Here is a 17,135-nt window from a genome sequence, read left to right as displayed (position 1 = left end):
AAGAATCTCCCTTTTGCCCCCTCTATCTTTCCTACCCCCATTTTGTAACTTTGACACGCGAGAAAAAACAAAACCTAGTGAATAACAAGGTAGACAGTAGTTCTTTAAACAGGGAACAGGCATTTTCCAGTGACATCCATGGGAAAAGCTTAACAACCAATTAACGTTCAACTCTTGCCTTTGATCAGAGTGTGCTCCAATCACAAGCAGAAACAACCAGAGGGGAGTTTTCAGATGGAAACTGTATTGTTATTACCAAAAAGGTACTATGGTGGACCACGTGCCACACCAGAGAGGATGCCCAGGAGAGAGGATTTACCTGGGGAGATCCCCTGAGATTGTTTTCTTCTTTCACCAGAGAGTGTTCTCACCTTAAGGTTCTTCACCACTCAGCAGCAGGTTTATCGATCACATCATACTTGAACATTCGTGTTTCTACAATGACCTCAACTTTAAGAACACAGGGACTCAAAACCAGAAAATAATTTTCTGTACAGCTTCCTTCTGCAGATGTATTTGCATTAATCAAAGTTTTCTTAAAATTTACACCATTTTCTACAAAAATTCACCGAGATAACTGAGCACCGGCTTTATGCCAAATACAATACAAAAAAAATCAGTTGCCTCAAAGGTCATAAAAACTCTAAAAGCACAAGCTAAATTTTGAAGCAGTCCAATAGCCATATCGATATTATTCCTTTGGCTCAGCTAAAACATAAAAAATTAAAAACACTGTACGTTTCTGGTTTGTCAGGCTAAAAGGTTCATGTGATCCATAGGTAATCAGCAATTAAAAAACATCCTTGGTTTTGAAATATACATAAACCACTGGTGTTATTCTTAACTTATGAAATATCCTTTAATGTAATTTATGGCTTATATAGTTCTTGACTGCAGGGATGTGTTCATTCTTTCTTTTTGGTAAAGTCATATGGTTTCCACCACTGTGCAAACTGCAACACCTTCTTTCTCTGTTCCTCAAAATTTTGTCTGACTCCTTTTCTCCAGAGCCGTGGTTCCAAGTCCAGCATGCCACCAATGATTTCCTTTGCAAGGAGAACAAAGAAAGATAATGATAAATGCAAAATTACCATATCATTGAACATTATTTTACTCTAGAATATAGGAATATACATTCTCAAACAATGAGATTATTTGTCATTGTTTTCTTCCAGTATTCTGAAGAAATTCTTCATGGAAATTCTCATATTAATTCAGCAATTAGAACTGCAGTTGTTAGATAGTTGCCTTAGCAAAATTCTTTTAAGTACAGCATAGTACTGCATGGCATAAATATCCTAAAATTACAAGACTTAATATATTTGTACATTTGTGATCACAAAGAGAAAAGTTCAGAAAAAAGAAAGTTGTCCTCTTTACTCTTAGCTCTTCTTGAAATAAGTTACATTTCTGCCCAATCACTCTAAGTTTTCGCATTAGTGACTCTTACAATAAATGACTGCTGTAACATAAAAACCCAAAGACTTTATTGTAGCTCTTCCTGTATATACTATAATCTCTATTTTACATGGAGTAATTTAACTACACACATATTACACTAGAAATCGTCCGTGAGTTTGTATGTGTATGCACCCTAATTAGAAAAGCAGAAGGCAGTACAGCTTATATGAGAATATTTTGGTGATGAAAAACCTATTTTAATTTACTACTTCTTAAACAGATGCAAGGATTTTCCACCTACTAGACTATACGTTGAATATATAGTTTCCATTAATTCAAATGAAACACAGACCTAGAATCATATTCAGTACCAGCGACTGAAGAAAGCAATCAGTCCTTTATTCAACAAGCTAAGTTATGATGATTCACCAAGAAAAGCCAGCTAATAAATTGGGATAAAGTACATCAAAGTAACTCTTCTGACAGAATCTGGTTTAATTACTTAAATTTTACAAAATAGAGTATAATTGGTAAATTGATCTTCTACACAACAATACCTTTCCAAAGTAATGAGGGAACTTGTGTTGGTCTTCAATGACATGAGCAAATCCTCCTTGAAGGCCAAAGTCCACAGAAAAGTATGGTAATCCTTTAGGAACCTATACACAAAACCAAATTTTTAGGCTTTTAACAAACTGTAGGCATTTTGTTGGCTTCCCCACAACTTAATGAATTTGAAAGTGCTTTTACAGTTGGCAGTATCGCAGTTCATTTTAAACCACCTCTTAAACCAAGCGTGTGTAGTATAAAATCACAGAATCACAGAATAACCAGGTTGGAAGAGACCCACCAGATCATCGAGTCCAACCATTCTTATCAAACACTAAACCATATCCCTCAGCACCTCGTCCGCCCGTGCCTTAAACACCTCCAGGGAAGGGGACTCAACCACCTCCCTGGGCAGCCTGTTCCAGTGCCCAATGACCCTTTCTGTAAAGAATTTTTTCCTAATGTCCAGCCTAAACCTCCCCTGGCGGAGCTTGAGGCCATTCCCTCTTGTCCTGTCCCCTGTCACTTGGGAGAAGAGGCCAGCACCCTCCTCTCTACAACCTCCTTTAATCGTGACAGAGGAATAGTAAAACAAGTAGAAATTTTAACACGACCACCAGCAAGTTTCATTTATTAAAGATAAGGTGTTGTGTAATAACAGGAAATATTTACTCAGAGGAAACACTAACATTTGCAGGGAAGAGGAAACACCTTTATGGAGAATATTCTACCAGGAAAACCCACTACATGACTGGAAGTATTAATTAACTTGCCAAATCAGATAATTTAATAATTCAGTTGGCCTAAAGAGGGGAAGCCGGTTGTCCTGCCACAAGTAAAGACCCTTCAGTCTGACAGAGCGAGAAGTGGATTCATTTATCACTACAGTATTGTAAGTAATTTCTGCTGTTTCAATGCAACAAGTTATTTTCCACCGTCTTAAGTGCTGAGGATGTTACTGTAGAGGTGTCATTTACAAAGGCTCAAATTCATAAGCATTTTTTCTGCTACATTTCAGAGTCAGGATTAATTTCACAAAGGAAGTTTCATACATCTCTTGAAAACACACTCCAAAACTAAATAAGATTTAATACAGATGGGCAACATAGCACAGCAAGAAACACAAACCATTTTAAATTAACTAAAAAAGCAATTAAATAAGGAAAAAAAATGAGTGAACAAGTGGCATCTTAAGGAAAATTTCAACTTTATTTTATTTGTGTCCAGCGATGTATTGGCTTTGGCTGGAGCAGAGTTCATTTTCTCCACAGCAGCCCATATGGTGCTGAGTTTTGGATTGGTGACTAAAGCAGCGCTGATGTTTTGGCTGCCGCTGAACAGTGCTTGCTGCTGGGTCAGCTCTCATGCCTGTGTTCACTCCTCGCATACTGTCCACCCCCAGCTCTGGATGTCTGTTTACATCCATCTTAAGTTCTAAGTGTTCCCTAAGTCCTTGCTACAAACTAATTTAATTCCTTCTTATCTGCACCCAACAGTGCTAGTGAACAACTAAGCAGTATCTCCCTTAAAACAGCCTCCTACATAGAGAAAACTACTATCACATCCCATTTCAGTTTTGTCTTTCCCAGACTGCACAACCCCTAAACCACTAAACTGACTCCCACTACATTTATATGACATTTCAGCTTACAAGGTAGAATAAATTTTCTCTTTTTGCTACATTTGCTACCACTGTTGATTTAGTTCAAGAATGATAATAATATATAAAATCTCTCCTACTATACAGCCACCCTTACTTTTCTGCATTTATCTCTTTGTCATATCAGACTTCACATTTCATTATTAAAACCCATCCCCCCCATCTCCTAAACCAGGATTTTTTTAGGTGCTGTATTTACTAAAGACACTTTCAGAAATTAAGTACTATTGCTACATAGGTATAAACTACTTGTGGTGAAGTCTATATAGCAAATATCTTTCACTTTAACATTAAAGAAGTTGGAACAATCTTTGAACCTAACATTATTCAGCATTATTCCTTAAAGATTTGTATATACAAAGATGTTTCAGTTTAGTATCCAGGAGACAGAGTACTGTTCCCTTGTTTTACAAGGAAAAAGAAGAAAAAAAGAAGAAAAAGAAAGATTTATAATGCTATTTATACCTTTGGTTCATAAACTTAGCAACACAAAAGGCTGTTCTAAGTCAATGAAAAAGACACGTCATTTATTTTGCCAGGAAAGTAATTCACGAATCTTTGATCTACTTTAATTCTTAAAGCTAATCAAGAAAATTATGCTGGTACATGTCCTCAAAGTGCCAGCTTTGTTCTCAACCAATATATGCAGCTCAGTCCACCTATTGTTGAAATAAATGGGAACCTTTTCCCTAATCTCAGTTAGGAGTTCAGTCAGACTCTTAATTCTCACCATGCCCATGCCATCTCCTGATCCACTAATCTAATTGTGTTCCCTTTCTTCTCTCTTTGAAACAGCTAATAACAAAAAAAGATGAGAATAATTTGCTGAGGAATTCAGTATTCAACAAATTGCAGTACTTACAGATTTCCGAACATCTTTTGAAGAAAGATCAATTAACTTCTTGTTCACAGACCACTCTTCATCAGACTCCATTATAGCTTTCTGTAAAATCATGGTATCTAAATGTGAAAATAGTCCTTCATGCAGCAAGCAAAGAACTAACTTCTCAATGTAGTGAAGTGTGTTGCACTGCAGCTACCAATTATTTCTTAACAAAGTAACTTCATCTTTGGCAACCTTTCTGACTTCCAGAACTTACATACTTTATAAAAACATGACATAATACTCTCAAACTCACTTGATTCTATTCCTCTCTCTCCTTTTTTTAATTTCTTTTTTAATTTAACTTTTGCCTGACATAAATTACCTCTAACAAGTCTCAACTTAAAGGTCACACTCTCTTTTTACTAAGCTCATACAAACCATCTTATGAATGCATTAGTCTCTAAATGCCTTTTTTTTTCTTTTTTAAACACTACAAAAAAATCCAGTTTAGAAGGTTTATAGTGCTTAAAAACCTTTAAAGCTGCCTGTGTATTCTCCATAGAATGGAAGTAGGTATAGTGTAGGTACCTCTTAAATTTCATTTGCTGTGTATTTTAATGGTGGAAACTTCTGAAAAAAAGTTTTATGCACATGATGTTGCACTAAATCATGTACTTCGTCCTTCCTTTAGCATTCAGACAAAACTGAAGTTTTAACAGCAGCTGAAGCACAGCAGTGAGACCAACCAGGCAATAATCAAATGTGGTAAGAAGTTACTGCATTGCTGCTTATCATACTGACTGCCCCAGTTAATGAAAAAATAATCTCATTATTTATTTCGAGAAAATAAAAATAATATTTCAAAGAACAAGTAAAATAATTTACTTAAAGACAAATCATTATCCAGCTGCTGAAAGCCAAAAGGCCTCATTTTCAGTCAGAAGGTTCAATGGATGATCTTTAAGGTCCCTTCCAATCCAAACAATTCTATGATTCTTAAAACAGTTGCCATTATTTTCTTATTCTATGCTTGCCAAGGCACATGTATGGGGTTTTCAGTTTATACTATAGGACTTAAGCGAGAAGCATTACAATCCTTACAGCACTTCAAGACACTATAGTTGCCTCACCTTCTTCCAGTATTTGTCACTGCAGTCAGACACGAGGCAACTGCAGTGACACACAGCTCTTCCACTAACTACTTGAAAAATAGAATTATCTCTCAGGTCTTGTGTTATGATCAAGAAACAGGATCAAAGAACAGATCAAAGAATCCATCTTTTCAAAAATAGTAGTTGGATATCAAAAAAGTTTTCCCGGAATAGATGAGCTATGATAAATACATTCAAATGACCTACAAAGAAAATCCACGCCTGTGTACCTTAAAGTAGATTGGAGCCATATCTCCTACTTCTTTGGGAAGAGGAATGCACTCATATACCATGTGATACCGTTTCTTCATACTCATATTCATTTCTAGGAAAACACAGTCCAAGTCTTTAGCTTCAAACATTTTCACCAACGCATTTCGGAACATCTGTTTAAAGAAGAAGCAATAATGTACAATTTAAATTAACCTTTAAAAGATTTCACTTACAACATTTTATATTTTTTTCAGTAACATTATATACATACTAAACTCATAATAAATTGGATAACAGCAGCAATCATTCTAGGAGAATTCTGTATTATTCAACAATTTAATATGGACTACATTTGTGACAATAAAAACATAGGAAGTCTAGTAAACTATTGGAAAGGTTCACATTATAATTAATGATACAAACTCACTTTTAATGAATACCAAAATATCTTACAGTTGAAATTAAAATTATGTTGGAATTCATAACTGTGATGCAGTGTAAGACAACATCACTTTAAAAGCAGGTCCCAAGCTTGCAGTATCTAGGAAGGTAATGTCTTGTTTGTATTGAATACAGATACCATTATCCACTAAGCATGCTTGACCTTTAATGCAAATATTAACATCGCCTCAAAAGAAAGCCATGGCTGTAACCACAAATCACTTTCCTGCAAAGAAATGTTTAAACTGTCTATGAACATATTCACAGGATCAATGGATAATGGTTTTACCAACTAGTTGCATTTCCCAGCATGGAAAAAAAGTAGCGTTGAATACAGGAACTGCTTTTGCTTATCTTTTCTTTATCCTATTTTCCTTGTCATACATATTTAGAAAAAATATCATCTCTTTAGTTAAAAGAGGTTAAGGCAAACAGCAGATACATAATAGACATGCTTATCACTTTTCCCCATGCTCCATTGTTCCTCCTGATCCTTGCTTGTTGCACTTATTTGCTTCTTATCCAACTTTCTCAGGCATTTCTCTCATATATAAAAGAACTCCTTTTCCTTCTTGCTTGGGAGCAGCATAATTTACTAGGGAACACTGGATAAAAATTACATCAGCCATGAGAATCAATGTGGACAGCAAATGTGGAAAGTCAGAGAATTCATCTGTCAGGCTTGAGGCAAGATCAACATTACTTAAACCATTTCAAACTCATGACTTAACCTGCTTTTAAGTCTAAGCAACTGCAAGCGAAAAAAGCCCTTCTCTAGTCTGAAAGAGCATCCAATATTTTGATCAAAGAGGTTGCAAGCTGGTTTCTCCTTGTAATAAACCTGATGGCAGGCAGGGAAGTCTTGTCAATCTCTCAGGCAGAACCTTGTTACATTCCTCCCTTGAATTCCTTTTTCCAAAGACAACAGAACTTAAAACCTTCGAAATGTCTTCTCAAGGGATTTGGAAAGCATGACCCGCCATGCTTGGCACTTTATTCCAGTAATTCTTTACAAAAACGTAGGAAATTGCATTCTAACAGGGACCTCACTGATTTGAAGAAACATGAAATGGTTCTCCCTCAATTGACATCCACCCAAAAGCCAGATTAGCTTTAAAAAAATGAAGATATGTAGACAACACATCTTTAGCCTATGTTTCATTATAAGTGATTTTTCCCCCCGACAATCCTTTTCTTTTCCTTGGCACTCCCAGGGAAATCCTAACTGCCAAGCCAGTTATTGCACTTTCTGTAAAGGATCAGCTCTACTTATGTCAGCCCTGAGAGACATTCCTCTAACATGGTTTCACAGGCCTCTAGCACAAAGGCTTTGCAGCATTCCAGGCAACATTTTTAGTGCTTATGAACGAGAAGTTTTCTTCAGTGTTTACCTTGCATCTCCTTTTTCAATTATTGACCACTAACTTTCACCCATAACCTGAGAACGTTCTGCCCCTTAGAGGAATCAGAAAAGAGCTGCCAGACTGGAAACTATGAAAACAGGGTAATTATGACCCCCTCTACTCCACTCTCATGAGATCCAACCTGGATTATTGTATCTAGTTCTGGAATCCCCAACGTAAGGATATAGAACTGTTGGAACGGGTGAGAGAAGGCCTACAAAATGGAGCACCTCCCATACAAGGACAGGCTGAGAGAGTTGAGGTTGTTCAGCCTGGAGAAGAGAAAACGCCGAGGAGATCTTAGAGCAGCCATCCAATACCTGAAGGAGGCCTACAAGAAAGCTGGGGAGGGACTTTTGACAAGGGCATGGAGTGATAGGACGAAGGGGTAATGGCTTTAAATTGGAAGGGGGAAGACTTAGATTAGACATTAGAAAGAAATGCTTCATGATGAAGGTGGCGAGGCAGTAGAACAGGTTGTGCAGAGAAGCTGTGCATGTCCCATCCCTGGAAGTGTTGAAAGCCAGGTTGGATGGGGTAGCCTGGTCTAGTGGGAGGTGTCCCTGCCCATGGCAGCAGGGTTGGAACTGGATGATCTTTACCCTTCCAAGCCAAAACATTCTAGGATTCTGTTATTCTATGTTCAAAACAACATTACTGTACAAAAATGTTCAAATATGAGACAGTTTCTCAGCTGACCTGGATTTCTTCCCAGACGTCTTCATCCAAAAGAGTGGCTGCAGTATGGTGCTGCATAGGGGCTATCAGGCAGTGACCTTCCGTAAGGGACTGGTTGCTTGGCAGAGACAAGTATACCTGTAAAAACCAATCAGAAACTGAAGTGCCTATTTTTCTTAAAAACATTCCCATTGCTAAGGTTAAACAGTCCCATTTCTTAAAATTCAAACCAATAGAAGCCATTACCTTCTAATTACAGCATGGTACTGTTAATTTTAGTGGTTTTAAAAAGACCTCATTACCCATCAGTAGCTCCAATGAGCCAGTGGGATCCAGACAGCAGCTTGACCAAACAAGGCAGTGATATCAGTCTCATAGACCAACCGGTATGCTAACTATTTAGTCCATTATAGTGTTTCTTTTTAGACAGAGATATCTGTATGCATTTTTAATAAAATGTAAAACTCAGGGGTCCATACTGGGACTGGAGCTGTTTAACGTTTTCATCAATGATATTGACAGCAACATTGAGCGCACCCTCAGCAAGTTTGCAGATAACACAAAGCTAAGCATTGCAGTTGCTGCACCAGAATGATGAGATGTCATCTAGAGGGACCTGGACAAGCTAGAGAAGTGGGGCTGTGTGAGCCTCACAAGGTTCAACAAGGTCAACTGCAAGGTACTACACCTGGATCGGGGCAATCTGCAGTTTCAATACAGGCTGGAGGATGACATGTTTGAAAGCAGCCCTGCAGAGAAGGACTGGCTGATGAGAAGCTCAACATGAGCTGGGAATGAGCGCTCACGGCCCAAAAGTCTAACCATATGCTGGGCTACGTTAAAAGAAGTGCGGCCAGCAGGTCAGGGGAGGTGATTCTGCCCTTCTACTCCACTCTCGGGAGATCCCACCATGAGTGCTGTGTCCAGTTCTGGAATCCCCAACATAATAAGGATATGGAACTGTTGAAATGGGTCCAGAGGAGGCTATGAAGGTGAACAGAGGACTGAACTCCCTGGAAGTGTTCAAGGACACGTTGGATGGGGCCTTGAGCAGCCTGGTCTAGTGGGAGGTGTCCCTGCCCATGGCAGGAGGGTTGGAACTGGATGATCTTTTAAGTTCCCTTCCAACTCAAACCATTCTTTGATTCTAGGATATAAAAATGCATACAGATATAGATATATCTCTGCATATATATCATTAGATATATAAACACACATATACACCAATATACATACAGACGCCTATCTGTTTTCATTTTTTATATATATGTTATCTATGCATATAAAAATGAAATGCCATGTTCCATATCACATATCTATGCATTTAATTCCTTGACCTATAAAAAGTTTCAAATTAAACAAAACCATCAATAACAAATAAAAGTCTAAGAGAAAGAATGACAAAAGGCCTAAGCTGAAGTATTTTCTAGGTTATAAATCCAAATATTCACGCAACTCTTAAAAGTATTAACAGAAACAAGAAGGCTCCCCATACCAAACCTCTGCCTACTCCAAAGGATTTTAGGCATAAAACTGAATTTTCCTCTTAATTTTCTTTGATATCCTTGAGATATAATTTCCTCCATTGCAGTGTTTTAGTCTTCCACAAATTCACCTGCCGTCTACCTCTGCACTCAGATCTTTCATTATTGTTCCCATCCTCCACAAATCTGAAGTTCTGATATCAAACATTAGCTTCATAATTCGTGACGGATTTATACCTTTTTCTCCTTTGCCCTTGAAGAATTTGTGAAATGAGTTGGAAGGGCAAGGAAAACAAGATGCAGAATAATAAATAATTTCATAGCAGCAATGCTTTTCTTAATCTTAGGCGCTCTAACATTAACAGTGCCTTCCCTTATTTCTTTTATATTTTTTTATATTTGTGTTAAATTGCTATTTTCCTACCTTTGTGCCAATTGCAATAATTAGATGTTTCGAAAGTTCACTGCTATCAAAGCAGTATGGGCACTTTTCCATGCGTGCAGCAAGCTGCTGGTGCTCACGTATTGCTTTCCTTCTTTGTATTTCCTCCTCTTCCCCACTGCGCGCTCTTTTGGCTGCTTTGGAAACAAACATGTCATCCAGAGTGTAGTACTCCCTGTCAGTTTTTTCCATGAGCTGAAAAGATACGTAGAAAAATTGCATATGTAAATAAGCAAGAAAAAATACTTAGCTCTTTGTATTATAGTATCCTTTATTGAGAAAAGAATAGAATAGGTAAGCAGTAGCACTGCTTCCTTCCATATCACATCTGCAGCACTTGCAATCATCAGGTACATCTCCTGCAAGCAGCAATATACAATCTTGGACAGCATAGGTATTAAAACACAGAGCAGAGAGAAGAGTATATTACTATATTCCCTCTCAAGTTAAGCTTTAGGTATTTCAACATTATCCTGACATATCTTCAGCTTTAAATAGAAACACAATTTTTTAAATCATATATTATCATATGTTATTTCAGTCTTCCCCTTCCTCCTCCTCCTCTTGTATTACAACTATCACTATCCATTAAATCTCCTCTTGTGAAACAACCAGACCGTGACTCTGCACCTCATTCCTCTCCTGTGAAAACATGCCAGCAGTTAATTCCTACCAAGCGAAAAGTACTAAGCCATTCTGTGAAGAAAACAGTCTTTGTCTTTGATACTTAGTTTTTCTTGAGTGCACCTGCTGCTAGATACAGATAATGAACACAACTAGCACATTTCCAGAAACAAGGCTGAGTGATCCACAGGTTTTTGTTTGCTCATTAATTGCTACATTTTAGTTAAACATGCCACATTTAAAAGGAAATTCTGAAAACATTGTACTTTTTATGATGACATGCTTGAGAGTCAGTGATAACTTCCAGGATCTTAATAGTGGAAACCCACACCAAATGGATGCATTTTGCATAGATGACATTTGGAAGAGATGAAGTCTGTAGACAGGAACTAGAGGAACTGAAGGTGATGCAAGGTGACAGAGGACATGGTATGAAGATGGGCTTACGACAAAAGCAGCAAGAGACAACAAATGGAAAGAAAGCAAGAAAAGCATGGGGTCAAATCACAGTTGATTTCACTAAGGTCCATAACTCACAGGATACTTTACATATATATACACACACATATTAGTATCATAGAATCACTAGGTTGGAAAAGACCTTTGAGATCATCAAGCCCAACTGTACCTGTCCACTACTAAATTATATCCCCAAGCACCTCACCTACCTGTCTTTTAAATATCTCCAGGGATGGTGACTCACCAACTCCCTGGGCAGCCTCTGCCAGTGCCTGATAAACCTTTCCATGAAGAAATTTGTCTGATGTCTACTCTGAACCTCCCCTGGTGCAACTTGAGGCCATTTCCTCTCATCCTATCGCCGGTCACTGGGAGAAGAGACCAACATCCACCTAGCTACAACGCCCTTCCAGGTAGTTGTAGACAGTGATAAGGTCTCCACTTTCAGCAATCAGGCCTTAACAATCTTTTTCTTTATTTTGATGACAAACAAATTCCATGACATCTTGCCTAAATCAAGGCTTAGCAAATAATCTTTGTAAAGATTAACTTCCTAAAGGACTTACAAAAGTTTTTCTCCATTTTCTACTCTGGCTGTTCCACACGACTTTAAAATGATGTGCCATTAATACCCTAAACATTCAAAACGTCTATCTAAAGCAAATATAAAAAGCAGTCAAAGAATTTTTTTCCTGTTTTTCTCTTTAAGTGAAATCCCAGTGCTGCAATACCTTTATGCTATACTTGACCGCAATTTTACCTTGAATAGTTTCAGTAGTTGGCCTATTTATGTAGGAGTAGTTTTGCCCCAAGAACTGCTAAATAAATGGTTGAAGTGTCTTCACAACAAGTCCTAATACGTTTTAGAATACTGACTCTGGTAGCCCTTGCAAAGGACTGATGTTTGTTGAAGGCATTTTGAAGGCTTACTGTCACAATTGAAACAGTCTCCAAATAAAAGAAAATCTTTCAAATATCCTAGGTGTAGTTTGTACAGATAATCTGATATGAAAAGAAATTAAAACTTCATTTTGTAATGTAGATAAGTAACTTACCCCCACAAAGAAACCCACAGAAGATAGCACTTGCCTTTCCTGAACACTGCAATTCTCTAACACAGACCAATAATTTGTTTTATATATGCTCAGTACTCATTACAAAATCATGCAGGAGCAGCCTCCTTTATATTACTTTATTTAGCTATAATACATTTAACTGCTTATGTGCATTTCCTACTGGAAGTCGCTGCAGACTAAAATCAACAGTTCAATAGTTCATCTCTGTTCTTATTCTGGTTTACTACAATGCAGTAATCTTTTCAAATATACAGGAGATTCCTGCACTGTATAAAAAAATATTTAGTGGTTTGGGTGTCAAAAATCAAGTCTCTGTTCTTCTGTCATAACGGAAGGTAAAACTGGAGCTTCAGTAGAAGAAACACCAACAAGCAATACGTACAGCACAGCATCTTTAAGGTCCCTTCCAAACCTAACTATTCTACAATTCTATGATTCTATGTATACAAGAGTTCTTCATACAGCTATAAGCCATGGGAGCCAGACAACACTGCACTTTTGCTTTGAGATATAATATACATTGGTTAACAGAATTAGGTGAGGTACATTGGGGAAGGAAATAAAATAAATATAAGATACCTTGGAGAAGTAAAGGAACACAAAAGGTAGGTAGCAACACCACATTTAGGGGAGAGAAGTCATAGTAAAGGGCTATTTAGAGCAAGAGTATTCATACATCAGGTTGAGATTAGCTCTATCACTAAGCCTCTACCAGCAACAAAATTAGAGACCCTATTACAATACTAACAAAACCCAGAAGATAATAAGGAACGCAACGCAGTTGAAGAAACCAGCAACCCAGCTTCATTAAACCAACATCCCAGCTTCAAAGACATCAAATAAATACTTGAGATAAGCAGGGTCTAAGAAAAAAAGTTATGTTAAAAATTTCAACCTGTTTGTGTCCTGAAAAAAATAGCCTAGTCATCAATAACTCATGTCCACGTGGATGCTCTTCAAGCGCCATTCCCTTCCCTTACTGAAGAAAAGGAGACAACGATAATGTGGAAAAATGAGGGGTTATTTTTTATTTCATTTTCACACTTTTAAGGAGATGTTTACAAGACCTTTATTCAAGTTGTAGGTCTAGCACATCAATGCACAGTGCCATTATACTGCGGTTCTGAGACAAAGATCAAGTTACAGTTACCCTATCCCTTAATCTTAATTTCTTGCCATGTTTTATCACATCCTTTAGATGGCTTGAAAACAGTGTTAAAACAGGATGTATTTTTACCTCTAAAAACAAAAGTCACAAAAGGAGTAAGAATTTTGTGCAACTCCCCTATTACCACAGTCCTTCCAATGTACTTCAAAGCAGCTCAGGAAGTACAGAAATCTTAAAGCAGGCAAAAATATCATCCAAGAAGAACTGTACATTCCTACTAAAATGAGATATGAACTTCAGTGGGAAAATCCATTCAGCAATGTTTTCTGCCTTAATAACAAACAAAAAAAACCACTAAATACATTTAGTTTGCAATCTTAGTACTGCAGCAATGAGCACCACTAAAACATTTCCTTGCCAGCAGCAATAAAAAAAAAGCCAAAAGCCATGCATATTTCTTTAAGGGCATAATTCCTTAAATAAGATTATTCCTTGAATCCTCCACATGCCAAACATCAATGTGTCAGAACTGAAATAAAATAAAATGTAGCTACTACCATGGCAGACTAGTGAGTACTCTTCAACTGCTACTCCAAATAGTGGCCTTTTTGAAAAGGTATTCAGGAAGAAAATAGGAATTTTCTTTCAAAAATTTATACTCTTATTTTTCAACGAGGTGCCCAGTGTGCTCTGCCAAATGCATTATTTGGCTATAACAAAATCTCTCCAAATAAGTTCAAAGGGAAGTGAAAGAACAAGCAGAGTGTGTTCTCCAAAATGCCAGAAGGCAAGCAAGTAATAATTTAAAACCTGATTTCTCTCACATATATTCTTTTCCACACAAAACATGGAGCTAGGACAAATCCAAAGAAAGAACTATATTGATGTGTTAGATTCACTGGAAAGCTGCTGTTCTGCATCAGCTGAAGCACCACATCTGATAAATGTGGAAGTCAAGGCATTCTCTAAGTTAGACTAGAATCACAGAACCATAGAATGGTTTGGGTTGGAAAGGACCTTAAAGATCATCCAGTTCCAACCCCCCTGCTGTGGGCAGGGACACCTCCCACTGGACCAGGTTGCCCAAGGCCCCATCCAATCTGGCCTTGAACACCTCCAGGGATGGGGCAGCCACAACTTCCCTGGGCAACCTGAGACAGTGCCTCACAACCCACATCATGAAGAATTTCTTCCTAATGCCTAATTTAAATCTTCCCCCTTCCAATTTAAAGCCATTCCTCCTCATCCTATCACTCCATGCCCTTGTCTAAAGTCCCTCCCCAGCTTTCTTCTAGCCCTCTTCAGGGCTACACACTGGTGAAAGACAACACTCTCCTTTATTAGACACTGGTAAAACCCAAGAACTAAGCTAAATGGATTTTCTCATAAAACAGATAATCCTCACATTCCCTTGTCTTCTTTTTCCCATTGCTCTTTTTTGTTCTGGGCTCATCTACCATATTCTTCCTTCGTTCTTCTCTACCTTCCAACTTTCCCTTCTCTTTTGGCAAGCACCAGCTAACTAGAGAGTATACATGTGGCTTCAAGACCTCAGGCAGAATGACAGCCTCCTACACCTCGCAGTGTAATTGTACAAATGTGGAATTTCTACCATCCATCTGATAAGAGACCCATTTTCCACATCCAGGATGCAGTTTTGGTTTAACCATCAGGGACAGCAGCACCGTTTTGCTTGTCCTGGCCAAGAAAAGCTCATAACACAAACATTTAAACAGCAGTCAAGGAAGGCATCCTTCAAGAGCAGACAAAAACCATCCTTAGGGCTCTCATTTAGACAGATCTGATGTGTGCAAATGTGGTCAAAACCCAAACCAAGGAGAGAGATCATTAACCATTCAGGACAGAAATTCAGAAAGAGTTCAGGGTAAATAGGCATTAATGAGAATGATTTGAGAGGAGGGAAAAATTACAGTGTTGTATTTGCTGATGAAATCCTTAACATAATTAGCATGAATAATATGAATATATTAGATGAATAATTTCATTCTATAACATTCTTTTCATAAAATAACTTATGTCATTTTTCATTTTTCACATTACTGAAGTCAAGGCACCTTGGGAAGCGGCTACCTCTTAAAGTAACCCTTGTAGATCCACGTCAGGTACACTCCAGGGCAGCCTCATTTTTCTGTCAAGCATTCAGATTGATGGAACTGTATCTCACAGCTTAATTTTAAACTGATCCTGTTTTTCTTATTGCTGCAGTAAAACCTCTGGAGTCTTAGATGCTGCTGGCTGCCTACACCCTCCATCTGAAGTGAGATGCATGTTGTATTGCCTGTCTCGCCCTCTGCTGCTACAACTTGCTCTTGGGGTGCACACTTTGAAAGAAAGTCCTACTAAACAATTTAATATCATTGTGATACTCAAAGGAAACCTCACGAGACAGAACTCCTAATCACCAGGGATTTTTCCTATGTGACACACCAAGTACACTTTTTCCCTTCTTCAAATTTCCTTTGAAATTTGGGGATGAAACAGGAAATTCCATTAAACGCAATTAGCACAGTAACAAAACAGATCAGCACCTTTCTAGTGTGGGTTATTTTCAGCTTTTTTGTACGCATACTTTTCTGCTTATTTTTTCATTCTATTTTGTATTCAGCCATTGAACTTGTGCTTATCCTGTTCTCTCACTAACGCAATCACAGTTAGAGTTACTTCCATATAAGCTAATAAAAGTGCATCTGCTTGGAAAATCTGTGAAAAAAAAGGCTATATATTGTATAAAACATATCAGTTTGGGTTTAAATTGTCATGGCAACACTGACGTCTTCAACTTTAAATGACAGAGTTAATATTTGTGGAATGCTGTACTCACAATATATTTTGGGAAGCTGCAATAAAGAAGAATAAACCATTATTTTAGAATATTAACCTGACTGACATATGAATACATCTCATCACATTTAAATTTATTCAACATCTTATTTTTTACAACAAAATCACCTCAGAAAATGCTCTTTCTGATCTCAAACAGCATTTGCACAGTCAGGATCAAGGCAGAATTTTACCATGTTAGTTTTATTACGATTCTGATCTCTCTATAACCACAGACAGCTGAATTTATAGGTTTAATTCAACATATAATTCAGCATATAAGCATTTCCCAAACCTATCATCCCAGCAAAGCAAATAATATTTTAAACACATAGTATCAAAGAATTTAACATATCAACACACAGAGTGTTTTTAAGCCCTGCAGCACCAACAGGAAAATATTATGAATCATGTTGATGAGCAAGGTAGTTAAGGATTACTTTGAGCAGCAGAAGTCAAGCAACAGGCAAGCAGCAGAGCAGCGCTCACTGGTTTGGGACCACAGTCCTTTTTGCTCTGAAATAAAAACTGTAGATTTTGCTATAATTAATTAATAGGACAGATTAAACTTTATACGCAAGTTAATGAAACGAAATGTAAGCCAAACAAAAGATCTTCAGCGACAGAACTCTGCCGTTGAAAGTGTCATTAGGAATTTATTTTACAGTTACCCCTGGCCATAATTAAATACCTAGATAAGACAGTCCTGTACAAGTCCTCATGTCACAGAATTATAGAATTGTTTGTTTGGAAAAGACCTTTGAGATCATTGAATCCAA

The 17,135-nt window shown here is 37.6% G+C and overlaps 1 protein-coding gene across 2 annotated transcripts in view; it reads right to left on the bottom strand.

Annotated features, from left to right (window-relative positions):
• Positions 1-485: 485 nt before the first annotated feature.
• CWF19L2 (CWF19 like cell cycle control factor 2) overlaps positions 486-17,135 on the bottom strand; it is a 72,567-nt gene continuing 55,917 nt past the window's right edge. For both annotated transcript variants that reach the window (XM_069883487.1, XM_069883488.1), the window contains exons 12-17: positions 10,231-10,443; positions 8,344-8,460; positions 5,818-5,973; positions 4,473-4,553; positions 1,959-2,060; positions 486-1,046 (exon numbers count right to left, since the gene is read on the bottom strand). In XM_069883487.1, coding sequence (XP_069739588.1) covers positions 906-1,046; positions 1,959-2,060; positions 4,473-4,553; positions 5,818-5,973; positions 8,344-8,460; positions 10,231-10,443 — 810 coding nt within the window. In that variant the 3' untranslated portion in view covers positions 486-905. The remainder of the gene's footprint in view (positions 1,047-1,958; positions 2,061-4,472; positions 4,554-5,817; positions 5,974-8,343; positions 8,461-10,230; positions 10,444-17,135) is intronic.

The sequence above is a fragment of the Phaenicophaeus curvirostris genome, chromosome 1 (assembly GCF_032191515.1).
Source record: "Phaenicophaeus curvirostris isolate KB17595 chromosome 1, BPBGC_Pcur_1.0, whole genome shotgun sequence".
NCBI classification, from domain to species: Eukaryota; Metazoa; Chordata; class Aves; order Cuculiformes; family Cuculidae; genus Phaenicophaeus; species Phaenicophaeus curvirostris.
Note: the sequence above shows the minus strand (reverse complement) of the source record. Positions and strands in the feature narration are given on the sequence as shown.